The 27,568-nt window shown below is 43.9% G+C and overlaps 1 protein-coding gene across 1 annotated transcript in view; it reads right to left on the minus strand.

Moving 5' to 3' along the window:
* Positions 1-65: 65 nt before the first annotated feature.
* POLD1 (DNA polymerase delta 1, catalytic subunit) overlaps positions 66-27,568 on the minus strand; it is a 40,393-nt gene continuing 12,890 nt past the window's right edge. Inside the window, exons 11-27 of the mRNA XM_083882117.1 lie at positions 26,538-26,678; positions 25,757-25,867; positions 23,924-24,115; positions 22,527-22,615; positions 21,751-21,867; positions 19,065-19,178; positions 17,824-17,971; positions 16,661-16,735; positions 14,862-14,999; positions 12,554-12,729; positions 9,608-9,760; positions 7,368-7,470; positions 5,210-5,342; positions 3,610-3,723; positions 2,578-2,630; positions 1,477-1,574; positions 66-567 (exon numbers count right to left, since the gene is read on the minus strand). Coding sequence (XP_083738243.1) covers positions 471-567; positions 1,477-1,574; positions 2,578-2,630; positions 3,610-3,723; positions 5,210-5,342; positions 7,368-7,470; positions 9,608-9,760; positions 12,554-12,729; positions 14,862-14,999; positions 16,661-16,735; positions 17,824-17,971; positions 19,065-19,178; positions 21,751-21,867; positions 22,527-22,615; positions 23,924-24,115; positions 25,757-25,867; positions 26,538-26,678 — 2,052 coding nt within the window. The 3' untranslated portion in view covers positions 66-470. The remainder of the gene's footprint in view (positions 568-1,476; positions 1,575-2,577; positions 2,631-3,609; positions 3,724-5,209; positions 5,343-7,367; positions 7,471-9,607; positions 9,761-12,553; positions 12,730-14,861; positions 15,000-16,660; positions 16,736-17,823; positions 17,972-19,064; positions 19,179-21,750; positions 21,868-22,526; positions 22,616-23,923; positions 24,116-25,756; positions 25,868-26,537; positions 26,679-27,568) is intronic.

Genomic DNA, 27,568 nt, shown 5'->3' on the forward strand with positions numbered 1-27,568 from the left:
ATCCCACTAAAATTCCTATTAAAAATCCCATTAAAATCCCATTAAAAATCCCATTTAATACCCCATAAAAACCCCATTAAAAAAAAAATTCCCATTAAAATCCCATTAAAAATCCCATTTAAAATCCCATTAAAAATCCATTAAAAATTCCATTTAAATCCCATTTAAATCCCATTAAAACCCCCCCAAATCCCATTTAAATCCCACTAAAAATCCCATTAAAAATCTCATTTAAATCCCATAAAAACCCCATTAAAAATCCCATTAAAAATCCCATTAAAAACCCCATAAAAAATCAAAATAAATCCAGAAAAAAATCAGAATACATCACCAAAAAATCAGAATAAATCCACAAAAATCTCTACAAACCAAATCTTTATTAAATTTTTCATACAAAACACAAACTCCCCAATTTTTGGGGTAATTTTGGGGTATTTTTGGGGTAATTTTGGGTGTTTTTGGATATTTTTTCACCACTGGTGGTCCCCGAACCTCCCGAGCAGCTCCTGTTGATTCTCCAGGTCCTTCTGAACCTTCCGGCGCATGTAGAAAATGGGGCAGTCCCGGCTGGGAACGGGAAAAAAAATCAGATTATTTTTGGGTCTTTTGAGATTTTTTGGGGTTTAGGACATTCAGGAATTTTTGGGAATTTTTTGGGGATTTTTTTATGATTTTTTTTTGATTTTTATTTTATTTTTTTGGGATTTTTTTGGGATTTTTTTGACGATTTTTTTTGGGGAATTTTTGAGGATTTTTTGGGGATTTTTATTTTATTTTTTTTTAGAATTTTTAGAGGATTTTTTGAGGATTTTTTGGGAATTTTTAAGGATTTTTTGAGGATTTTTTTTGGGAATTTTTTGGGGAATTTTAGGGAATTTTTTAGGGATTTTTTGGGATTTTTTTGGAAATTTTTGGGAATTTTTTCGGACTTTTTTGGGATTTCTTGGAGGATTTTTTGGGAATTTTTAGGGGATTTTTTAGGGATTTATTGGGATTTTTTGAGGATTTTTTTGGGAATTTTAGGGAATTTTTTTAAGGATTTTTTTGGGAATTCTTAGGGAATTTTTTGAGGATTTTTTGGGATATTTTTAGGGGATTTTTTTTGGAATTTTTTGGGAGTTTTTGGGGGATTTTTGGGGAATTTTTGGAGATTTTTTTGGGATTTTTGTGGGGATTTTTTTTTAATTTTTAGGAGATTTTTTGAGGATTTTTTGGGATTTTTTAGGGAATTTTTGGGAATTTTTTAGGGAATTTTTTTTTGGATTTTTATTTTATTTTTTTTGGGAATTTTTAGGGGCTTTTTTGGGGGATTTTTTTGGAATTTTTTGGGGATTTTTTAAAATTTTTTTTTTACTTTTTGGGGGATTTTTTTGGGAATTTTTTTGGAATTTTTGGGAATTTTTTTTTTAATTTTTGGGAATTTTTTGGACAATTTTGTGTATTTTTTTGGACTTTTTTTAGGGCATTTTAACTCACCTGGAGCACAAAACATCCTGCAGGAGGGAGCCCTGACACCTCTGGCACTGACTCCACAACCGGGAGAAACTTCGCTCCAGGTGCCACATCTGGGACACCTGAGGGGCCAAAAACGACCAAAAAATTCAAATTTCTGACCTTAAAAACCCAAAAATCTGAATTTGGGGCCCCAAAAACCCCCCAGGTGCCACATCTGGGACACCTGAGGGGTAAAAATGCACAAAAAATCTGAATTTTTGGCAACCAAAAATCCAAATTTTAAACCCAAAAAATCCTCCAATTTTAAGCCCAAAAATCCCCCAATTTTAACCCCAAAAATCCCCAATTTTAACCCCAAAAATCCCCCAATTTTAACCCCCAAAATCCTCCAATTTTAACCCCAAAAATCCCCAATTTTAACCCCAAAAATCCCCAATTTTACCCCCCAAAATCCTCCAATTTTAACCCCAAAAATCCCCAATTTTAACCCCAAAAATCCCCAATTTTAACCCCCAAAATCCTCCAATTTTAACCCCAAAAATCCCCAATTTTAACCCCAAAAATCCCCAATTTTAACCCCCAAAATCCTCCAATTTTAACCCCCAAAATCCTCCAATTTTAACCCCCAAAATCCTCCAATTTTAACCCCAAAAATCCCCAATTTTAACCCCAAAAATCCCTAATTTTAACCCCAAAAATCCCCCAATTTTAACCCCAAAAATCCCTAATTTTAACCCCAAAAATCTCCAAATTTTAACCCCAAAAAATCCCCAAATTTCAGCCTCAAAATCCCAAATTTTAAACCCCAAAAATCCCCCAATTTTAACCCCCAAAACCCCCAAATTTTGACCTCAAAAATCCTCCAATTTTAACCCCAAAAAAACCCCAAAACCCCGAATTTCTGCCCCAAAATTTTAACCCCAAAAACCCCAAATTTTAACCCCAAAAACCCCCAATTTTTCACCCCAAAAATCCCAAATTTAACCCCAAAAACCCCCCAAAATCCCCAAATTTTAACCCCAACCCCCCCCCCAAAGTACCCAAATTTCTGCCCCAAAAATCCCAATTTTAACCCCAAAAATCCCAATTTTTAACCCCAAAAATCCCATTTTTCCCCCTGACCTCTTTCTGGTAGAGCTCGGACTCCCTCTGGCGGCAGAAATCGCAAACTGCACCTGGGGGGGAATTTTGGGTCAATTTGGGGCAAATTTTTAATTATTAACGAGTTTAATTAGCCCAGGGCTCATTAATTAGTGCAGAGATAATTAATTAGTGCAGAATTAATTAATTAGGGAAGAAAAATTCATTTTTCAGCCTCAAAAATCTCATTTTTTTGTCCAATTTTGGCCATTTTTGGCCGTTTTTCACCCGGTTTTTTTTGCCAGACTTGTGTAACTCCCCCTAAAATTATTAATTAAATATTAATTAGATTAATTAGCGTTAATTAGGGGCAGAACTGACCGTGGTGGGGCAAGAAACTCAATTTGAGGCTCAAAAAAATCTCATTTTTTTTGCCCAATTTTGGCCATTTTTGTCCATTTTTTCCCCATTTTTTTTTTACCAGACCAAGTTAATTATCCCCAGAGAATAATTAATTTAATATTAATGAGATTAATTAACCCAAGACTAATTAATTAGAGGAAGAAATTTAATTTTCAGCCTCAAAAATCTCATTTTTTGTCCATTTTTTGCCCATTTTTGGCCGTTTTTCACCCGTTTTTTTTTGCCAGACTTGTGTAACTCCCCCCTAAAATTATTAATTAAATATTAATTAGATTAATTAGCGTTAATTAGGGGCAGAACTGACCGTGGTGGGGCAAGAAACTCAATTTGAGGCTCAAAAAAATCTCATTTTTTTTGCCCAATTTTGGCCATTTTTGTCCATTTTTTCCCCATTTTTTTTTTACCAGACCAAGTTAATTATCCCCAGAGAATAATTAATTTAATATTAATGAGATTAATTAACCCAGGACTAATTAATTAGAGGAAGAAATTTAATTTTCAGTCTCAAAAATCTCATTTTTTTACCCAATTTTGGCCATTTTTGGCCGTTTTTCACCCGGTTTTTTTTTGCCAGACTTGTGTAACTCCCCCCTAAAATTATTAATCAAATATTAATTAGATTAATTAGCGTTAATTAGGGGCAGAACTGACCGTGGTGGGGCAGCAGGGCCCGGCAGCCGATGCAGCTGCTGCGTTTGGAGGTGAAGGCGGAGAGAGCCCCGGCCTTGGCTGTGAGGAGGGTCTTGCAGCGGGTGTGTTCTCCCTCTAAAAAAGGAAAAATTAATTAAAAATTAATTAAAAAATGACCCAAAAAATTCCAGAAATTTGGACAAAAAAAAATCCCAAAAATTTGCCCCAAAATTGCCCCAAGAACGGCAAAAATCGCCCCAAAAATCGCCCAAAAAAAGTCAAAAACCCCCTTAAAAAGTCAAAAATTTGCATCAAAAATTCCCCCCAAAATTCCCAGTTATTTGGAATTCAAAGAATCCCAAAATTCCCCCCAAAAATCCCCCAAAATTCACCTAAAAATGTCCCCAAAATCCAGGAGCTATTGGGAGCCAAAAATCCCCAAAAATTCCCCCAAAATCCCCCCAAAAATCAAAAAAAATTGGCCCAAATTCTTCCCCCAAACCCCCAAAAAATTCCAGTTATTGGGAGTCGCAAAATCTCAAAAATTCCCCTCAAAATTCCCCAAAAATCCTGGAATTTCTGGGAGCCCCAAAATCCCCAAAATTCCCCCAAAATGCCCCAAAAATCCCTGCCCAGGTTTGGGTGTACGAGGATTAAAAATTAATCAAAAAATGACCCAAAAAATTCCAGTGATCGGGAGGGAAAAAATAATAAAAAAAAAATCCACCCAAAATCGCCAAAAAAATCGCCCCCAAAAAATCGAATTTCACTCAAATTTCGCTCTATTTTTGTCATTTTTAACCCGATTTTGACGTGGTTTTTTTTGGAAATTTCAGAATTTTGGGGTAAATTTTGGAATTTTAATCAAACTCACGGAGCAGCGCGGCCTGGGCCCGGCCCTCGCCCAGGATGGGCTCGAAGATCCCAATTTTGGGCCAATTTGGGTCAATTTTGATCAAATTTTGATCGAATTTTCGCAATTTTTGCTCCATTTTCTTCCCATTTTCACCCAAATTTTGGGATTTTTTTTGTGGAAAATTTGGGAAATTTGGGCAAATTCAGGGAGCAGCCCTGGACGGGCTCAAAGCTCCCAATTTTGGGCCAATTTTGAGCAAATTTTGAGCAAATTTTTCGCGATTTTTGACGTTTTTCACGATTTTTGGGCGATTTTTTCTCTATTTTCGTCATTTTTTGTCCGATTTTGACACTTTTTTTTTTGAAAAATTCAGGAAAAATTGGGGAATTTCAATAAAACTCATGTAGCAACCCCAGATGGGCTCAAAGTTCCCAATTTTGGGCCAATTTTGAGCAAATTTGATCAAATTTTTCACGATTTTTGGACGTTTTTCGCTCTATTTTCGTCATTTTTTGTCCGATTTTGACACTTTTTTTTTTAAAAAATTGGAAAAAAATTGGGAAAATTTGGGAATTCTGGGATAACTCACAGATCAAAACCCCAGGATGAATTTTGGGTGAATTTTGGGCCAATTTAGGGCAAATTTTAAGGGAATTTTTCGCGATTTTTTGACGTTTTTCGCTCTATTTTCGTCATTTTTTGTCCGATTTTGACACTTTTTTTTTTGGAAAAACCAGGAAATTTTGGAGATTTTAATAAACTCACGGAGCAGCACGGCCTGGGCCCGGCCCTCGCCCAGGATGGGCTCGAAGATGCGGAGCAGGGGGCGGCTGAGCTGCTGCTCCAGGTAGTAGCGGGTGTCGATGGGGAGGTTTTGCTCCAGGGCAAAAACTGGGTCCTGAAAGGGGAAATTTGGGGAATTTTTTGGGATTTTGGGAAAAAATTTGGGGTTTGGGGGGAATTTGGGGGGTTTGGGGGGGAAATTTGGGGAAAAAAATGGGGAAATTCGGGGGATTTTGGGGAGAATTTAAGGAAAAATTGGGGATTTTTTTGGGAAAATTGGGGATTTTTTGGGGGGGATTTGGGGATTTTGGGGGGAAATTGGAGATTTGGGGGATTTGGGGGGAATTTGGGGGATTTGGGGAGAATTTGGGGAAATTTGGGGGATTTTTGGGGGTTTGGGGGAAAAGTTGGGGATTTTTGGAAAAATTTGGGGGTTTTGGGGGGAAATTTGGGGATTTTTGGGGGATTTTGGGGGTTTTGGAGGAAAATTTGAGGATTTTGGGGGGAAATTCGAGGATTTTTGGGGGAATTTGGGTTTATTGGGGAAGATTTGGGGATTTTTGGGGGATTTTGGGGAAGATTTGGAGGGTTTGGAGAGAAATTTGGGGATTTTGGGGAAAATTTGGGGGATTTTTAAGGGTTTTGGGGGAAATTTGGGGAATTTGGGGAAGATTTGGGGAATTTGGGGGATTTTAGGGAAAATCTGGGGATTTTTGGGGAAAATTTGGGGGATTTTGGGGGTTTTTGGGGGGTTTGGGGTGAAAATTTTTGGGTTTTGGGGAATTTTGGGGGGTTTTCCCCCAGTTTTGGGATCCCCTGACCCCCAGGTGACCCCTGGGTGACCCCACCAACCTCCCAATGTCCCCAAATCCCAGAATTTTCCCCATTTTTTTCCAAATTTTTTCCCCAAATCCCCCAAAAATCCCCAAATTTTGGGACCCCTTGACCCCTGAGTGACCCCTTGACCCCTCAATGACCTTTGAATGACCAAACATCCCCAAATCCCCAAAATTCCTCCAAATTTCCGCATTTTTTCCCCAAATTTTCTCCGAATTCCCCCAAATTTCGGTATCCCATGACCCCAAATGACCCTTTGACCCCTGAGTGACCTTTGAGTGACCCCTTGACCTCTTTAGTGACCCCTGAGTGACCCAATGTCCCCAAATCCCCAAAATTCCTCCAAATTTCCCCATTTTTCCCCCCGAATTTCCTCATTTTTTCCCCGTTTTTCCCCCAAATTTCGTCATTTTTTCCCCAAATTTTTCTCCAAATTTTCCCCAAAATGTCCCAAAGTTTTGGGTGTTTCTCTGACCCCTGAGTGACCCCCTGACCCCTGAGTGACCCCCTGACCCCTCAGTGACCCCATCACCCTCCCAATGTCCCCAAATTGTCCCGAAATCCCCAAAATTTCCCCATTTTTTCCCCAAATTTCCCCAAAAATCCCCAAATTTTGGGACCCCTTGACCCTTGAGTGACCCCTTGACCTCTTTAGTGACCCCTGAGTGACCAAATCCCCAAAATTCCTCCAAATTTCCCCATTTTTCCCTTGAATTTCCTCATTTTTTCCCCAATTTTCCCCCAAATTTTCTCCAATTTTTTCCCAAATTTTTTCCAAAATTTTCCCAAAATTTTGTGACCTCCAGGTGACCCCTTGACCCCTGAGTGACCCTGAATGACCCTGAGTGACCCAATGTCCCCAAATCCCCAAAATTCCTCCAAATTTCCCCATTTTTTTTCCAAATTTCCCCCAAAATGTCCCAAATTTTGGGTGTTTCTCTGACCCCTGAGTGACCCCAAGTGACCATGAATGACCCAAAGTCCCCAAATTGTCCCCAAATCCCCAAAATCCCTCCAAATTTCCCCCAAAAATCCCCAAATTTTGGCGGTTTCTCTGACCCCTGAGTGACCCCTTGACCCCTGGGTGACCCTGAGTGACCCATTGACCCCTTGAATGACCTCCTGACCCCTGAGTGACCCCAAGTGACCATGAATGACCCAAAGTCCCAAATTGTCCTCCAAATTTCCCTGGTTTTTCCTCCAAATTTCGTCATTTTTTTCCCCAATTTTTTCCAAATTTTCCCCAAAATTTTGGTGACCCTTGAGTGACCCCTTGACCCCTGGCTGACCCTTGACCTCTGACCTCTGAGCGTGTGTAGGCGGCCTGTCCCCGGGCCCCGGTGACGATGACATAGGGGACTCTGTCCCCCAGGGAGGGGGCACTGCCGGGGTCGCGGCGCCGCAGCCTGGGGGGAGAAAAATAAATAAAAATTATTAAAAATAATGAAATTTGGGGTGAAAAAGGGAATTTGGGGAATTTGGGACATTTGGGGAAAATTTGGGGGAAAAAAAACCCAAAAATTGGGAGAAAAAACACCGAAAATGGGAAAAAAAAGAGAAAATTTGGAGGAGAAAAATTGGAAATTTGGGGGAAAAAAAAACCCAAAAAATGGGGAGAAAAATGATAAATTTGGGGAAAATTAAGGGAGAAAAATGATAAATTTGAGGAGAAAAAATGGGGAGAAAGATCTGAAATTTGAGTAAAATTTGGGGAGAAAAAAACCCAAAAATCGGGAGAAAAAACAGCAAAAATGGGAAAAAAAAAAGAGAAAATTTGGGGGAGAAAAATTGGAAATTTGGGGAAAATTTGAGGAGAAAAAAAACACAAAATGAGGAGAAAAATCTGATATTTTTGGGGGGAAAAATGATGAATTTGAGGAGAAAAAAAGTCAAAAAATGGGAAAAAAAAATCTGAAATTTGGGGGGAAAATAAATAAAAATTGTTAAGAATAAGATTTTTGGGGGAAAAAAAACCCAAAATCAACCACCATCCAAAACTCCCCCCGAAACCCTTAAAAATGGCCCCAAAATGCTCAAAAATGGCCCCAAATTCCCTAAAAAAACAGCCCCAAAATCCTCAAAAAATGGTCCCAAAAATCATCAAAAAAGGCCCCAAAAATTCTCAAAATAAGCCCCAAAAATGGTCCCAAAATCTCCAAAAAACAGCCCCAAAATGCTCAAAAAATGGTCCCAAAAATCATCAAAAAAGGCTCCAAAAATTCTCAAAATAAGTCCTAAAAAATGGCCCCAAAATCACTTAAAAATGGCCCCAAATTCCCTAAAAAACAGCCCCAAAATCCTCAAAAAATGGTCCCAAAAATCATCAAAAAAGGCCCCAAAAATTCTCAAAATAAGCCCTAAAAAATGGCCCCAAAATCACTTAAAAATGGCCCCAAAAATCCACAAAATTGGTCCCAAAAATCCTCAAAAAAAGCCCCAAAAATCCATAAAAAACGGCCCCAAAATCCTCAAACCGTAAAAAATGGGAGAAAAAAGTTTGTGGGGAGAAAATACACAAAAAATGGGGAAAAATGAGGAAATTTGGGGAGAATAAAACACATAAAAATAGAGAAAAAAGCAACAAAAATGGGGGGGATTTTGGGGTGAATTTTGGGTTTTTTGGGTGAATTTTGGGGTGAATTTTGGGGTTTTTTGGGTGAATTTTGTGAGGCTTTTTGGGGTGAATTTTGGGGGTTTTTGGGGGGAATTTTAGGGGATTTTGGGGTGAATTTTGGGTGGTTTTTTGAGGGGTTTTTGGAAAAGATTTTGGGGTTTTTTGGGGTGAATTTTGGGAGGTTTTGGGGTGAATTTTGGAGGTTTTTTTTGGTGGATTTTGGGGTTGAATTTTGGAGTTTTTTGGGGTGAATTTTGGGGGTTTTTGGGGTTGAATTTTGGGGTTTTTGGGGTGAATTTTTGGGAGGTTTTTGGGGTGAATTTTGGGAGGTTTTTGGGGTTGAATTTTGGGAGTTTTTTTGGGTGGATTTTGGGAGGTTTTTGGGGTTGAATTTTGGGGTTTTTGGGGTGGATTTTGGGGTTGAATTTTGGGGTTTTTTGAGTCAATTTTGGGAGCTTTTTTGGGTGGATTTTGGGGGGTATTTTGGGGATGGATTTGGGGTTTTTGGGGTGAATTTTGGGAGTTTTTTGGGATGGATTTTGGGGGTTTTGAGGTGAAATTTTGGGGGGTTTTGGGGGGTATTTTGGGCTGGATTTGGGGTTTTTGGGGTGAATTTTAGGGGGATTTTGGGGCCGGATTTTGATCTTCTTGGAGTGAATTTTTGGGGTCAATTTTGGGGCCAATTTTTGGATTTTCGGGGCCGTTTTTTTTTTTGAATTTTGTGTCATTTTTGTGTTATTTTCTCTCCCTCACCTCTCAGCCAGAACCTCATGCACCTCAGAGGTGCCGAGACAGATTTTGGGGTCATTTTTGGGTAAATTTGGGCGATTTTGGGGCCGAATTTGGACATTTTGAGGGTGTTTTTTATGGTTTTTGGGGCCGTTTTTTTCAATTTTTGTGTCATTTTTGGTGTATTTTGTGTCCCTCACCTCTCAGCCAGGGCCACATGGGCCTGGGGGGCGCTGTAGGCCGAGGCAGCCCGGGTCAACTCCTTGGTGATCACCAGCTGGGAAATGTCGATGCGGTTACACAGCAGGTCTGAGATCACCTCCTGCGCGTGGGCCACGGCCCCCTGGGGGTCTCTGGGGGCAAAAAAAAGGGTTTAAAAAGTAAAAAAATAGTCCAGAATTCATTAAAAAAAATTTGGGGATTTTTACTCCATTTTTTTCCCATTTTTTTCCTCATTTTTTTGGCATTTTTACCCATTTTTTGGTCATTTTTTGGCCATTTTTTCTCCATTTTTTTGCCTTTTTTCCCCCCATTTCCCCCCCAATTTTGGGTCATTTTTTTAGATTTTTTTCTCCTTTTTTTTTTTTTGGATTTTTTCTCCAATTTTTTTGGCTTTTTTCCCTTTTTTTTCCACTTTTTTTTGCTTTTTTTCCCCATTTTTCAGCCATTTTTTCCCCATTTTTTTACCTTTTTTTCCCCATTTTTCAGCTTTTTTTTCCCATTTTTTGGCCTTTTTTCCCCCTTTTTTTTACCCATTTTTCGGTCATTTTTTCCCCATTTTTTGGTCTTTGTTTCAGATTTTTTCCCCCATTTTTTGGCACTTTTTTCCCCATTTTTTGGTCATTTTTTTGGTGTTTTTTTCCCTCATTTTTTTGGCTGTTTTCCCTTTTTTTTTTTTGCTTTTTTCCCTTTTCTGGGTTTTCCCCTCCTGGGCGTGGGCCACGGCTCCCTGGGGGTCTCTGAGAGCAAAAAAAAGGGTTTAAAAAATAAAAAATTAGTACAGAATTCATAAAAAAAAATTGGGGATTTTTACTCCATTTTTTTCCCATTTTTTTCTCGTTTTTTCCCCATTTTTTAGTAATTTTTTTGCCTTTTTTCCCAATTTTTCGGCCATTTTTTCTCCATTTTGTTGCTTTTTTTTCCCCATTTTTTGGTCATTTTTTTTGGATTTTTTCTCCAATTTTTTGGCTTTTTTCCCTATTTTTTTCCACTTTTTTTTTTTGCTTTTTTTCCTCATTTTTTGGCCATTTTTTCCCCATTTTTTTTTATTTTTTTCCTCATTTTTTTTGTTTTTTTTTTCCCCCATTTTTTCGCCTTTTTTCCTCCATTTTTTTGGCCATTTTTTCAGCTTTTTTTCCCCATTTTTTGGTCATTTTCCAGCTTTTTTCTGCATTTTTTCAGCTTTTTTCTCCTTTTTTTTGGCCACTTTTTCTGCCTTTTTTCCCCTATTTTTTCCCCATTTTTTCAGCTTTTTTACCCATTTTTCAGATTTTATCCCCCATATTTTGGCCATTTTTTGCCTTTTTTTCCCATATTTTTTCCCCTATTTTTTACCCATTTTTTCAGCTTTTTTCCCCATTTTTTAATCATTTTTCGGCCATTTTTTCATCATTTTTTTGGCTTTTTTTATTATTTTTTGGCCATTTTTTTGTCATTTTTTGGCCACTTTTTCAGCTTTTCCCCAAATTTTTTTGCCTTTTTTCCTCATTTTTTGGTATTTTTTTTGGCTTTTTCCCCCATTTTGTTCCCATTTTTTGGCCATTTTTGACGCATTTTTGGTCATTTTTTCGTCATTTTTTCCCCATTTTTTGGCCGTTTTTCGCCATTTTTTTTGTGGCCTGACCTGTGCAGGAGGATCCTCTTGAGGCAGGAGGTGACCAGCTTCACTCAGGAGAAAATTCTCTAATTTTTGCCCATTTTAATCCATTTTTCCCCATTTTTTTCCCCATTTTTGACGCGTTTTTTGTCATTTTTTCACCATTTTTTCCCAAATTTTCACTTTTTTTCTCCCCAAACCCCACCTGTGCAGGAGGATCATTTTTCACTCAAATTTTGGGTCATTTCCCCAAATTTTTACCATTTTTAATCCATTTTTTGGCCATTTTTAACCCTTTTTTTGCTGTTTTTCGTCATTTTTTCGTCATTTTTTCCCAAATTTTCACTTTTTCTCCCCAAACCCCACCTGTGCAAGAGGATCATTTTTCACTCAAATTTCGGGTCATTTTTCCATTTTTTTACCATTTTTTAACCCATTTTTTCACCATTTTTCCATCATTTTTAACCCTTTTTTTGCCATTTTTCGTCATTTTTTCACCATTTTTTCCCAAATATTCATTTTTTTCCCCCAAAATCCACCTGGATCCTCCTGGATCAGGATCTTCCTGATCTGGAGACTCACTCATTTTTCACTCAAATTTTGGGTCATTTTCCCATTTTTTGAAAATTTTTTAACCCTTTTTTTGCCATTTTTTGGCCGATTTTCGCCATTTTTTCGTCATTTTTTCACCGATTTTGGTCATTTTTTCACCGTTTTTCCCCGTTTTTTTTGCGGCCGGACCTGTGCAGGAGGATCCTCTTGAGGCAGGAGGTGACCAGCTTGGAACTCAGGAGAAAATTATCCCAATTTTGGGGCCATTTCCCCATTTTTTCCCCATTTTTTGGTGATTTTTGACGCATTTTTCGTCATTTTTTCGTCATTTTTTCACCGATTTTCGTCATTTTTTCACCGTTTTTCCCCATTTTTTTTTTGTGCCCCGACCTGTGCAGGAGGATCATTATTCACTCAAATTTTGGGTCATTTCCCCAAATTTTGACCATTTTTTAACCCATTTTTTGCCATTTTTTCCCCATTTTTGGACCATTTTTGGTCATTTTTTGGCCGTTTTTCGTCATTTTTTGACCGATTTTCGTCATTTTTTCACCGTTTTTTCCCAAATTTTCACTTTTTTCCCCAGAATTACCTGTGCAGGAGGATCCTCTTGAGGCAGGAGGTGACCAGCTTCACTCAGGAGAAAATTATCCCAATTTTGGGGCCATTTCCCCAAATTTTCACCATTTTTTAACCCTTTTTTTGCCGTTTTTCGTCATTTTTTGGCCGATTTTGGTCATTTTTTCACCGTTTTTCCCCATTTTTTTTGTGTTCTCACCTGTGCAGGAGGATCCTCTTGAGGCAGGAGGTGACCAGGTTGGCAGCCAGGGGACAGTTGTCCCTCCTCACGGCCTCCAGGCCTTTGCAGTCCAGTTTGGGGGAGCCCCCGGAGCCCCCCGGGAAGCAAAGGCCGGCGTAACGTTTCTTGCTGATCAGTAAATAGGGGTGGTAAACCTGAAAAAAGAATTAAAAATAGTTAAAATTATCATTTCCCAGGTTTGGGGAATTTTTTCCCATTTTTTTCCTATTTTTTTCCCAATTTTTTTGGCATTTTTTAGTGATTTTTTCGTATTTTTTATGAATTTTTCGCCGTTTTTCCCCTCAATTTTTGGTCGTTTTTAAAGCCACATTCCCCAAATATTTGGGAATTTTTCCCCATTTTTTCCTATTTTTTTCCCAATTTTTTTTGGCATTTTTTAGTGATTTTTTGGTATTTTTTTATGATTTTTTTCGCCATTTTTTATCGATTTTTTTCCTCATTTTTTGGCCATTTTTAAAACCCATATTCTCCAAATATTTGAGATTTTTTTCCCTATTTTTAATTATTTTTTTCCTATTTTTTTTCCAATTTTTTTGGCATTTTTTTAGTGATTTTTTCGAATTTTTTATGATTTTTTTCGCCATTTTTTCGGTATTTTTTTCCTCATTTTTTTACCATTTTTAAAACCATTTTCCTCTCAATATTTAGATTTTTTCTCTCCATTTTAAAGTATTTTTTTTCACTATTTTTCCTGCATTTTTTAGGTGGTTTTGATCATTTTTTTACGAATTTTACAAATTTTTTTGCTATTTTTTCCTGTTTTTTATCTATTTTTCCCTAGTTTCTTGCTGATCACTAAATAGGGGTGGTAAACCTGAAAAAAGAATTAAAAATAGTTAAAATATTTATTTTATAATTTCTGGGATTTTTTTTCCCTTTTTTTTTTCCCAATTTTTTTGGCTTTTTTTTTGCCGTTTTTTACTAATTTTTTTGGTATTTTTTATGAATTTTTCACCATTTTTTCGGTATTTTTTGGCCATTTTTAAACCCATTTTTCCTCCTCAATATTTAGATTTTTTTCCTCCCCATTTTAAAGTGTTTTTTTTTTTTTTTTTACTATTATATTATTTTTGGGGGATTTTTTGGGGAATTTTGGGGCATTTTTTTGGCATTTTTGGGACATTTTGGGCCATTTTTGGGCCATTTTTGAGGATTTTTGGGCATTTTTGGGGCATTTAGGACCATTTTGGGGGTTTTGGGGGCATTTTTGGGGGATTTTGAGTCCCGTGAGGACATTTTTGGGGCATTTTAGGGCGTTTTTGAAGGATTTTGGGGCATTTTTGGCCATTTTGGGACTTTTAGGGGCATTTTTTGAGGGTTTTGGGGGCATTTTTGGGAATTTTTTGAGGACTTTGGGGCTGTTTTGGGACATTTTTGGGGATTTTGGGGACATTTTGGGGGTTTTGGGGCATTTTCGAGATTTTTTGATGGTTTTTGGGGTAATTTTGGGGCAGTTTTGGGCCATTTTTGTGGTGTTTTGGGCCATTTTGGAGGATTTTTGGGGCATTTTGGGTCTTTTTGGGGCATTTTTGGGGCATTTTGAGCCATTTTTGGGGAGTTTTGGGCATTTGGGGGGTTTGGGGTGGTTTTTGAGGTGTTTTGGGGACATTTGGGGGGATTTTGGGCCATTTTGGAGGATTTTTGGGGGATTTTGGAGGCATTTTGTGGAATTTTTGGGCCATTTTTGGGGCATTTTGGAGGATTTTTGGGACATTTTTGGAGATTTAGGACCATTTTGGGGGTTTTGGGGCATTTTTGGGGGATTTTGAGTCCCCTGAGGGCATTTTAGGGCGGTTTTGGGGGGATTTTGGGGGGATTTGGGGATGTTTTGGGGTGTTTTGGGGAATTTTGGGCCATTTTGGGGGGATTTTGGGGCGATTTTGGGGCGTTTCTGGCCATTTTGGAGGATTTTTGGGGCGTTATTGGGGCATTTAGGGCCATTTTGGGCATTTTGGGGGTATTTTGGATGATTTGGGTGGATTTTTGGGGCATTTTTGGTCATTTTGGAGCTTTTTTGGGCTGTTTTGGGGCATTTTGGGGGAATTTTGGGGTGTTTTTTGGGGATTTTGAGTCCCTTGAGGACATTTTTGGGGCATTTTGGGACTTTTTTGGCCGTTTTTTGGGGGTTTTTTGGTCATTTTGGGGGGATTTTGGGCCATTTTTGGTGGTTTTCTGTCATTTTTGGGGCATTTTGGGCCGGTTTTGGGCCGTTTTGAGCCGTTTTTGGGGCATTTTGGGATGATTTTGGGGTGTTTTTGTGTCTGACCTTCTCGAACTCGAGGCGGATGGGGGAGGGGAAGTGCCCCGACACCCACGCGGCGACTTCGCGGCCCCGAGCGGCGGCTTCGGGCACCGAGGGCACGGCCAGGCGGCACATCACCGAGTCTGTGTCCCCGTACACCACCTGGGGAGCCAAAAAAACCCAAAATCAGCCAAAAAAATGGGATCAGGACCCCAAAAAACCCCAAAATCTGCATTAAAATAGACAAAAATCCCATTAAAATAGACCGAGGGCACGGCCAGGCGACACATCACCGAGTCTGTGTCCCCGTACACCACCTGGGGACACGAAATTTGGGGTTGGGGACACGAAATTTGGGATCAGGACCCCAAAAAACCCCAAAAATGACCCCGAAAACATCAAAATCGGCATTAAAAGAGACAAAAAAAAATTAAAATGCACAAAAATCCCATTAAAATACACAAAAATCCCCATTAAAATACCTAAAAAATCCCATTAAAACCCTCCAAATCCCCATTAAAATACACAAAAAAAACTCCATTAAAATGCACAAAAAAAACCACATTAAAATACATAAAAATCTCCATTAAAATACACAAAAATCCCCATTAAAATACACAAAAATCCCATTAAAATACACAAAAATCCCATTAAAATACACAAAAATCCCATTAAAATACACAAAAATCCCCATTAAAATACACAAAAATCCCATTAAAATACACAAAAATCCCCATTAAAATACACACAAAAAACCCCATTAAAATACATGAAAAAATCCCCTTTAAAATACACAAAAATCCCATTGAAATACACAAAAAAATCCCATTAAAATACATAAAATCCCGATTAAAATACACCAAAACGTCACTAAAATACATCAAAACGTCAATAAAATAAATCAAAATTAATGTCACCGAGTCTGTGTCCCCGTAAACCACCTGGGGAGGGGAAATTTGGGATCAGGACCCCAAAAAACGGGATCAGGACCCCAAAATTTGGGATCAGGACCCCAAAAAACCTCAAAAACTGCCCCCAAATGCCACTAAAATCCCACCCAGGTGTGTCCCAGGTGAGTTACCTGTCCCCAGGTGTGTGTTACCTGTGCCCAGGTGTGTTTGTGAACATCCCCAGGTGTGTTTTGGGTATCTCAGACATGTCCCAGGTGTGTCTCACCTGTCCCCAGGTGTCCCCAGGTGTGTTACCTGTCCCCCGCTGTGTGTTACCTGTCTCCAGGTATCCCCACGTGTTCCCAGGTGAGTTACCTGTCCCCAGGTGTGTCCCAGGTGTGTATTACTTGTCCCCAGGTGTGTTACCTGTCCCAGGTGTGTTACCTGTCCCCAGGTGTGTTACCTGTCTCAGGTGTATTACCTGTATTACCTGTCCCAGGTGAGTTACCTGCACGTCGCTGTATTTACTCTCCCCCAGGTGTGAGTTACCTGTCCCCAGGTGTGTATTACCTGTCCCAGGTGTATTTTACCTGTCCCAGGTGTGTGTTCCCTGTCCCAGGTGCGTTACCTGTCCCAGGTGTGTGTTCCCTGTCCCAGGTGTGTGTTCCCTGTCCCAGGTGTGTGTTCCCTGTCCCAGGTGTGTTACCTGTCCCCAGGTGTGTATTTTACCTGTCCCAGGTGTGTGTTACCTGTCCCAGGTGAGTTACCTGCACGTCACTGTATTTACTCTCCCCCAGGTGTCCCCAGGTGTGTCTCAGGTGTGAGTTACCTGTCCCCAGGTGTGTATTACCTGTCCCAGGTGTGTCCCAGGTGTGTGTTACCTGTCCCCAGGTGTGTATTTTACCTGTCCCAGGTGTGTCTCAGGTGAGTTACCTGCACGTCGCTGTATTTACTCTCCACCAGCTGTTTCGTTTTCTCGATCATTTGACGCCCAAAGCCCGTCACGCTCTGAGGGGACACAGGTGTGCACAGGTGAGCCCAGGTGAGCCCTGAGGGTGCCCAGGTGAGCCCAGGTGAGCCCAGGTGAGCTCAGGTGAGCCCAGGTAACGCTCTGAGGGGACACAGGTGAGCCCAGGTGAGCTCAGGTGAGCCCAGGTAACACTCTGAGGGGACACAGGTGAGCCCAGGTGAGCTCATGTGAGCCCAGGTGAGCCCAGGTAACGCTCTGAGGGGACACAGGTGAGCCCAGGTGAGCCCAGGTGAGCTCAGGTGAGCCCAGGTAACACTCTGAGGGGACACAGGTGAGCCCAGGTGAGCTCAGGTGAGCCCAGGTAACGCTCTGAGGGGACACAGGTGAGCCCAGGTGAGCCCAGGTAACACTCTGAGGGGACACAGGTGAGCCCAGGTGAGCTCAGGTGAGCCCAGGTAACACTCTGAGGGGACACAGGTGAGCCCAGGTGAGACCTGAGGGTGCCCAGGTGTGATTTGGGTTCCCCAGGTGTGTTTTGGATATCTCAGGTGTGCCCAGGTGTGTTTGTGAACATCCCCAGGTGTGTTTTGGGTATCTCAGGTGTGTCCCAGGTGTGTTTTTACCTGTCCCAGGTGTGTCTCAGGTGTGTCCCCAGGTGTGTAATCTCACCTGTGATATCTCGAGGCAGGGCAGGCGCCCGGCCTGGGCCCCGGTGAAGCCGTACACGGAGTTTGCTCAGTGTTACCTGTCCCAGGTGTGTGTTACCTGTCCCAGGTGTGTCCCAGGTGTGTCTCACCTGTCCCAGGTGTGTGTTTACCTGTGATATCTCGAGGCAGGGCAGGCGCCCGGCCTGGGCCCCGGTGAAGCCGTACACGGAGTTTGCTCAGTGTTACCTGTCCCAGGTGTGTCTCACCTGTCCCAGGTGTGTGTTACCTGTCCCTAGGTGTGTCTCACCTGTCCCCAGGTGTGTGTTTACCTGTGATATCTCGAGGCAGGGCAGGCGCCCGGCCTGGGCCCCGGTGAATCCGTACACGGAGTTTGCTCAGTGTTACCTGTCCCAGGTGTGTGTTACCTGTCCCAGGTGTGTCCCAGGTGTGTCTCACCTGTCCCAGGTGTGTTATCTCACCTGTGATATCTCGAGGCAGGGCAGGCGCCCGGCCTGGGCCCCGGTGAAGCCGTACACGGAGTTTGCGCTGATTTTCAGCGCCAGCTGCCGCCCGTCCAGGACCTGCCGCCTCTCGGGGTCCTGTTCCTCGGCCAGAAGGGTCTTCACCCTGCCAGGACCTGCAGGTGAGCTCACCTGGGAACACCTGGGCACACCTGAGCTCACCTGGGAAAAAATCCCCAGAGAAATCCCAGAAATTCCCACAAAAATCCAAAAATTCCCGCAAAAATCCAAAAAATTCCCGCTAAAATTCACCCAAATTTTCCGAAAATTCACCCAAATTTCCCCATTTTGGGTCCTGTTTCTTGGTTAAAAGCATCTTTATCCTGCCAGGACCTGCAGGTGAGCTCACCTGGGAACACCTGGGAACACCTGAGCTCACCTGGGAAAAAATCCCCACCAAAATCCCAAAAATTCCTGCAAAAATTCACCCAAATTTGCCGAAAATTCACCCAAATTCGCCCAAATTCACCCAAATTTCCCCATTTTGGGTCCTGTTTCTTGGTTAAAATCACCTTTACCCTGCCAGGACCTGCAGGGGAGCTCATCTGGCCACACCTGGAACACCTGAGCTCACCTGGGAACACCTGAGCCCCAAAATCCCCAAAAAAATCCCCAAAATTCACCCCAAAATCCCCCAATTCACCCCAAAATCCCACAAAATTCATCCCAAATCCATCTCAGAGACCCCAAATTGCCCCACAGTGACCCCAAATCCCCCCAAATTCCCCCCAAAATCCCCAAGTTTCCCCAAAATTGCAAATCTTCCAAATTCACCCCAAAATCCCCAAAATTTCACCCCAAAAATCCCTAAATTCATCCCAAATCCACCCCAAAATTCACCCTAAAAATCCCCAAATCTACCCCAAAATCCTCCCAAATTTCACCCCAAAAATCCGCCAAATTTCACTCCAAAATCCCCAAAAATCCCCCAAATTTCACCTTAAAATCCCCAAAAATCCCCCAAATCCCCCCAAATTTTGCCCCAAAAATCCCCCAAAATTTCCCCAAATCCCCGAATTTTCCCCCCTGACCTGCTCCTGGCCGCCAGCAGCCCCTGCAGCACCCGGGGCAGGACCCCCCAAAATCCCCCCAAAATCCCCCAATTTCACCCCAAAAACCCCCAAATTTCATCCCAAAATCCCCCAAATTTCTCCCAAATTTCCCAAAATCCCCGAATTTCCCCCCAAATCCCCCCTGACCTGCTCCTGGCGGCCAGCAGCCCCTGCAGGACGCGGGGCAGGACCCCCCTGCGCACCCGGGGGGTCACAAAGAGCTGCCCCGTCGGGGTCCGGATGAAATCCTCGGGGCCCAGCCTGGGGAGGGGGACAGGACACACCAGTATAGACCAGTACAGACCAGTATAAACCAGTATAAACCAGTATAGACCAGTACAGACCAGTATAAACCAGTATAAACCAGTATAAACCAGTATAAATCAGTACAAACCAGTATAAATTAGTATAGACCAGTACAAACCAGTAAGACCAGTATAAACCAGTATAGGTCAGTATAAATCAGTATAAACCAGTAAAGACCGGTACAGACCAGTATAAACCAGTTCAGACCAGTATAAACCAGTATAGGTCAGTATAAACCAATATAAAAGTATAAACCAGTATAAACCAGTATAAACCAATATAAAATTATATAAGCCAATATAAACCAGTATAAACTAATATAAACCTATATAAGCCAGTATGAACTAATATAGAATTATATAAACCAGTATAAACCAGTATAAACCAGTATAAACCAATATAAACCAGTAGTAACCAATATAAACCAGTAGAAAATTATATAAACCAATATAAACTAATATAAAATTATATAAATCAGTATAAACCAATATAAACTATGTAAACCAATATAAACTAGTATAAAGTGATATAAACCAATATAAACCAATATAAAATTATATAAACCAATATAAACCAATTAAACCAATATAAACCAATATAAACCAGTATAAACTAATATAAACCAGTATAAACCAATATAAAATTATACAAACCAGCATAAACCAGTATAAACCAATATAAGCCAATATAAACCAGTACAAGCCAATATAAACCAATATAAAATTATATAAAGCAATTAAATCAGTATAAACCAATACAAACCAATATAAACCAGTAGAAACCAATAAAAACCAATTTAAACCGGTATAAACCAACTAAACCAGCACGTCTCAGAGTCATTTTAGAGCCTCCCAGTACAAAACAATCCAAACCAGTTCAAACCTGTTCAAACCAGTATAAACCAGTACCTCCCAGCGCCCTCCCAGTCCAAACCAGTATAACTCAGCCCCTCCCAGTGCCATTTTAAACCCCTCCCAGTATAAACCAGTATAACCCAGCCCCTCCCAGTGCCCTCCCAGTCCAAACCAGTATAACCCAGTACCTCCCAGTGCCCTCCCAGTCCAAACCAGTATAACTCAGCCCCTCCCAGTGCCATTTTAAACCCCTCCCAGTCCAAACCAGTATAAACCAGTACCTCCCAGCACCCTCCCAGTCCAAACCAGTATGTCCCAGTGCCATTTTAGAGCCCTCCCAGTGCTCCCAGTGCCCTCCCAGTCCAAACCAGTATAACCCAGTATGTCCCAGCACCATTTTAGAGCCCCCTAATCCCATTTTAATGCCCTCCCAATGCCCTCCCAGTCCAAACCAGTATAAACCAGTATAACCCAGTATGTCCCAGCACCATTTTAGAGCCTTCCAATCCCATTTTAATGCCCTCCCAGTGCCCTCCCAGTCCAAACCAGTATAACCCAGTACCTCCCAATCCCATTTTAGTGCCCTCCCAGTCCAAACCAGTATAAACCAGTATAAACCAGTATGTCCCAGCACCATTTTAGAGCCTCCTAATCCCACTTTAGAGCCCTCCCAGTGCTCCCAGTGCCCTCCCAGTCCAAACCAGTATAAACCAGTATAACCCAGTATGTCCCAGCACCATTTTAGAGCCTTCCAATCCCATTTTAATGCCCTCCCAATGCCCTCCCAGTCCAAACCAGTATAACCCAGTACCTCCCAATCCCATTTTAGAGCCTCCCAGTCCAAACCAGTATAAACCAGTATAAACCAGTATGTCCCAGCACCATTTTAGAGCCTCCTAATCCCACTTTAGAGCCCTCCCAGTGCTCCCAGTGCCCTCCCAGTCCAAACCAGTATAACCCAGTATAACCCAGTATGACCCAGCACCATTTTAGATTCTCCTAATCCCATTTTAGAGCCCTCCCAGTCCAAACCAGTATAACCCAGTCCAAACCAGTATGTCCCAGTGCCATTTTAGAGCCCTCCCAGTGCTCCCAGTGCCCTCCCAGTCCAAACCAGTATAAACCAGTCCAAACCAGTATAACCCAGTATGTTCCAGCACCATTTTAGAGCCCCCTAATCCCATTTTAGAGCCTCCCAATCCCATTTTAGAGCCTCTTAATCCCACTTTAGAGCCCTCCCAGTCCCTCCCAGTGCTCCCAGTGCCCTCCCAGTGCCCTCCCCGTCCAAACCAGTATAACCCAGCACCTCCCAGCACCATTTAAACCCCTCCCAGTGCCCTCCCAGTCCAAACCAATATAAACCAGTACATCCTTAAGCCATTTTGGAGCCTCCCAGTGTCACTTTAGAGCCTCTTAATCCCATTTTAGAACCCTCCCAGTCCAAACCAGTATAACCCAGCACCTCCCAGCCCCATTTAAACCCCTCCCAGTGCCCTCCCAGTCCAAACCAATATAAACCAGTACATCCTTAAGCCATTTTGGAGCCTCCCAGTGTCACTTTAGAGCCTCTTAATCCCATTTTAGAACCCTCCCAGTCCAAACCAGTATAACCCAGCCCCTCCCAGTGCCCTCCCAGTATAAACCAGTATAAACCAGTCCACCCCAGTACAGACCCGTGTGCCTGGGCGCCCCCTGGCGGCAGCAGGGTGCTGTAGCACAGGTTGTGGGCGATCATGATCGACGGGTACAGCGAGGAGAAATCCAGAGTGGCGATGGGCTCGTCGTAGTACCTGAAATTTGGGGTTTATTTGGGGGGTTTGGGGGGTTTTTAGGGGGGTTTGGGGTGTTGGGGATTTTTTGGGATTTTTTTGGGATTTTTAGGGAATTTTTAGGGGGTTTTTTAGGGGGTTTTTTGGAATTTTTAGGGTTTTTTTTGGAATTTTTAGGGGTTTTTTTAGGTAATTTTTAGGGGTTTTTTGGGGTTGTTTTTTTTTTTTGAATTTTAAGGGGTTTTTTGGGGGGAATTTTCAAGGGGTTTTTGGGAGTTTTTGGGGAATTTTCTGGGGTTTGGGGGTTTATTTGGGAATTTTCAGGGGGTTTTTGGGGTTTTTTTTATTTATTTTTAGGGGGGTTTTAGGGAATTTTTAGGGGTTTTTTTGGGGAATTTTTAGGGTTTTTTGGGGGGAATTTTCAGGGTTCTTTGGGGAATTTTTAGGGTTTTTTTGGGGGGATTTTTGCATTTTTTGGGGTTTGGGATTTTCAGGGGTTTTTGGGGGGAATTTTCAGGGTTTTTTTGAGGAATTTTCAGGGTTTTTTTGGGGAGGAATTTTTTTGGTTTTTTAGGGTTTTTTTCAGGGTGTTTGTGGGTTTTATTTTCATGGCTATTCAGGGATTTTTTTAAGGAGAATCTGGTGAATTTTAGGGGTTTTTTTTGTGTCCCTCCACTCACCCCTTGAGAGGCTCAATGACTGTGGCCCCCTCGAAATCTTCTCCTCCCTCCGACTTCACCACGGGCAGCAGAAAATCCTCCTGCATGGCCTGGGAGGGATAAAACCACCCCAAAATGTCACAATTTAACCCCAAAAATATCCTAAAAATCCCACCCCAAACTCCCTAAAAATCCCATTTTAAAAGGCCTTAAAATTCCCCATAAATGGCCTTTTTCCCCTCACATTTCCTTCCATTTTCTCATTTGTTCCCATCACTTTTCTCCCCTCATGTTTCCCAACCTTTTCCCCTCACATTTCCCTTCCTTTTTCCCCTCACATTTCTGCTCTTTCTCCCTCACATTTCTCACCATTTTCTCCTCTTGTATTCGCTGCCATTTGCCCCTCACGTTTCCCGCCCTTTTTCTCCCCTCACGTTTCCCGCCCTTTTCTCCCCTCACGTTTCCCGCCCTTTTCCCCCCTCACGTTTCCCGCCATTTTCTCCTCTCATGTTTTCCCGCCCTTTTCCCCCCTCACGTTTCCCGCCCTTTTCTCCCCTCACGTTTCCCACCATTTCCCCCTCACATTTCCTGCTCTTTTTCCCTCACGTTTTCCCCCTCACATTTCCCAACCTTTACCCCTCACATTCCTGATTTTCCCCTTCACATTTCCTGCTCTTTCCCCCTCATGTTTCCTGCTCTTTTCCCCTCACATTCCCCATTTTCCCCCCTCACATTTCCCGCCATTTTCTCCTCTCGCATTCACCATTTTTCCCTCACCTTTCCTGCTTTTCCCCTCACGTTTCCCACCCTTTTCCCCTCACATTTCCCTCCCTTTTCCCCTCACATTTTCCACCCTTTTCCCCCTCACATTTCCCTCCCTTTCTCCCTTCCCATTCCCCTCCATTTCCCCCTCACCTTTCCCTCCCTTTTCCCCTCACATTTCTCACCATTTTCCCCTCACCTTTCCCACCATTTTCCCCCTCACATTTCTGCTCTTTTTCCCTCACATTTCTCACCATTTTCCCCCTCACATTTCCCTCCCTTTCTCCCTTCCCATTCCCCTCCATTTCCCCCTCACCTTTCCCTCCCTTTTCCCCTCATATTCCCCACCATTTTCCCCTCACATTTCCCTCCCTTTTCCCCTCACATTTCCCACCATTTTCCCCTCACCTTTCCCACCATTTTCCCCCTCACATTTCTACTCTTTTTCCCTCACATTTCTCACCATTTTCCCCCTCACGTTTCCCGCCCTTTTCTCCCCTCACGTTTCCCGCCCTTTTCTCCCCTCACATTTCCCGCCCTTTTCCCCCTCACATTCCCCACCATTTTCCCCTCCCATTCCCCACCATCTCCCCTCACACTCCCCTCCATTCTCCCCTCCCCTTTCCCCCCACCATTCCCCCCGTCCCCTCCCTCACCTGCCGCAGCAGCTGCGCCACCACCTTGACCTGCTGTCCCCGCGTCAGGAGGTAACTGAGGGGCACGGCCGTCACCCGCGCCATTTCCACCAGCGTCACCAGCGTCATCAGCCGCTCCAGGAGCCGCAGGGGCAGCACGGCGTCCTTCAGGCAGTACAGGGCCAGGCGGCGGCGGGTCTGGGCGTCGCCATTCTGAGGGGACATTAATGACATTGGGGACATTAATGACAATGGGGACATTAATGGGAGTGTCCTTCAGGCAGTACAGGGCCAGGCGGCGCCGGGTCTGGGCGTCGCCATTCTGAGGGGACATTAATGGGGACATTAATGGGGACATCAATGGGGACATTAATGACAATGGGGACATTAATGGGGACATTGTGAGTGTCCTTCAGGCAGTACAGGGAAAGGCGGTGGCGGGTCTGGGCGTCGCCATTCTGAGGGGACATTAATGACAATGGGGACATTAATGGGGACATTAATGGGGACATTGTGAGTGTCCTTCAGGCAGTACAGGGCCAGGCGGCGCCGGGTCTGGGCGTCGCCATTCTGAGGGGACATTAATGACAATGGGGACATTAATGGGGACACCATTAGGGACATTGGGGACACCATTGGGGACATTGGGGACACCCCTAGGGACATGAGGACGCCATTGGGGACACCCTTAGTGACATTGGGGACACCCTTAGTGACATTGGGGACACCCTTAGGGACATTGGGGACACCCTTGGGGACATGAGGACACCATTGGGTCACCCTTAGGGACATTGGGGACACCATTAGTGACATTGGGGACACCATTGGGGACATTGGGGACACCATTAGTGACATTGGGGACACCATTGGGGACATTGAGGACAGCCTTAGTGACATTGGGGACGCCATTGGGGACACTCTTAGGGACATGGGGACACCATTGGGGACATTGGGGACACCATTGAGGCCATTTTGGACCATTTTTTGCCATTTTGAGACCATTTAGTGCCATTTTGGGGCCATTTTGAGGCCACACCTGTAACTCCAGGTGACACAGGTGACATTTTGGTGCCCCAGGTGCCCCTCAGGTGCCATTTGAGGCCATTTTGGGACCATTTTGGTCCATTTTGGGACCATTTTTTGCCATTTTGAGGCCATTTAGTGCCATTCTGGGACCATTTTTTACCATTTTGGGCCATTTTGAGCCATTTTGGACCATTTTGAGACCATTTAGGGCCATTTTGGGCCCTTTTTTTTTTCACTGGTCACTCTGTGACCACTCCAGGTGACACCTGGGCACACCTGAGGACCCAGGTAACTCACCTGGAGCTCGGTGATGATCCCGTGGTGCACAAAGGTGACACTTGACGCCATTTTGGGACCATTTTGAACCATTTTGGGATTCTTTTGGGTCCATTTTTTGCCATTCTGGGACCATTTTGGGCCATTTTGGGATGATTTTTTACCATTTTGGGCCATTTTTGTCCCATTTTGGACCATTTTTTTGCCATTTTGAGACCATTTAGTGCCATTTTGGGGCCATTTTGAGGCCACACCTGTAACTCCAGGTGACACAGGTGACATTTTGGTGCCCCAGGTGCCCCTCAGGTGCCATTTGAGACCATTTAGTGCCATTTTGGGGCCATTTTTTGCCATTTTGGGACCATTTTGATCCATTTTGGGACCATTTGAGACCATTTTGGAGCCATTTGGGGCCATTTTTGGCCCATTTTGGAGCCATTTTTTGCCATTTTGGGCCCATTTTTTTTTCACTGGTCACTCTGTGACCACTCCAGGTGACACCAGGTGACACCAGGTGACACCTGGGCACACCTGGGGACACAGGTAACTCACCTGGAGCTCGGTGATGATCCCGTGGGGCACGTCCTCCTTCTGCTCGTGCAGGAAATGGGCGCTGACGGCGTTGAGTGAATACGAGCGCAGCTTGTGCTCCCTCAGCAGCACCTGGGGGGGAAAAACACCCAAAACTCACCTGGAGAGGCCCAAAACTCACCTGGGGAGACCAAAATTTACCTGGGGAGACCAAAATCCCTCCCCAAATCCCCTCCCAGGTGTGTCCAAGGTATGTCCAGGTGTGCCCAGGTGTATCTCAGGTGTATTTTATCCCCTCCCAGGTGTGTGTTACCTGTCCCCAGGTGTGTTTTATCCCCTCCCAGGTGTGTTCCCTGTCCCCAGGTGTGTGTTCCATGTCCCCAGGTGTCCCCAGGTGTGTCTCTTACCTGCAGCATGTCCAGGGTGACCCTCCCAGGTGTGTGTTACCTGTCCCAGGTGTGAGTTACCTGTCCCAGGTGTGTGTTACCTGTCCCAGGTGTGAGTTACCTGTCCCCAGGTGTGTGTTACCTGTCCCCAGGTGTGCTACCTGTCCCCAGGTGTGTTACCTGTCCCCAGGTGTGTTACCTGTCCCCAAGTGTGTGTTACCTGTCCCCAGGTGTGTTACCTGTCCTCAGGTGTGTTACCTGTCCCTAGGTGTGTCCCAGGCATGTTTTATCTTCCCCCAGGTGTGTTTTATCCCCTCCCAGGTGTGTTTTACGTGTCCCCAGGTGTCCCCAGGTGTCCCCAGGTGTGTGTTACCTGTCCCCAGGTGTGCCCAGGTGTGTCCCCAGGTGTGTCTCACCTGCAGCATGTCCAGGGTGACCCTCCCAGGTGTGGTGACCACCTTTCCCTCTCTCCGGCCGAGCTGTCGGGACTGGAAGGTCGAATCCTTCACCTGTGAGGCCACGCCCAGGACCCGCCCCAGGTACGGGAACGAAGGAACCTGCACAGGTGAGACAGGTGAGAATGGACAGGTGAGATGGGACAGGTGAGATGGGACAGGTGAGACATGGGCAGGTGAGACAGGGACAGGTGAGACAGGGACAGGTGAGACAGGACAGGTGAAAAATGGGAATTTTCATGGGTATTTTTGGGATTTTTGGGGGGAATTTGGGGTTTTTTTGGATCTGGGGGTTTTTTTTAGCATGTCCCAGGTGTGTCCAGGTGTCCCCAGGTGTGTCCCAGGTGTGTCCCAGGTGTGTCCCAGGTGTCCCCAGGTGTGTCCCAGGTGTGTCCCCAGGTGTGTCCAGGTGTGTCCCCAGCTGTCCCCAGGTGTGTCCAGGTGTGTCCCAGGTGTCCCCAGGTGTGTCCCAGGTGTGTCCCAGGTGTGTCCCAGGTGTGTCCCAGGTGTCCCCAGGTGCGTCCCAGGTGTCCCCAGGTGTGTCCCAGGTGTGTCCCCAGGTGTGTCCAGGTGTGTCCCCAGGTGTCCCCAGGTGTGTCCAGGTGTGTCCCAGGTGTCCCCAGGTGTCCCCAGGTGTGTCCCAGGTGTGTCCCCAGGTGTGTCCCCAGGTGTCCCCAGGTGTGTCCAGGTGTGTCCCAGGTGTCCCCAGGTGTCCCCAGGTGTGTCCCAGGTGTGTCCCCAGGTGTGTCCCAGGAGTCCCCAGGTGTCCCCAGGTGTGTCCCAGGTGTGTCCCCAGGTGTGTCCCCAGGTGTCCCCAGGTGTGTCCCAGGTGTCCCCAGGTGTCCCCAGGTGTGCCCAAGTGTGTCCCAGGTGTCCCCAGGTGTCCCCAGGTGTGTCCCCAGGTGTCCCCAGGTGTGTCCCCAGGTGTCCCCAGGTGTCCCCAGGTGTGTCCCCAGGTGTCCCCAGGTGTGTCCAGGTGTGCCCAGGTGTCC

Source organism: Zosterops lateralis (assembly GCF_965231275.1).
Source record: "Zosterops lateralis genome assembly, chromosome: 37".
Classification (NCBI taxonomy): domain Eukaryota; kingdom Metazoa; phylum Chordata; class Aves; order Passeriformes; family Zosteropidae; genus Zosterops; species Zosterops lateralis.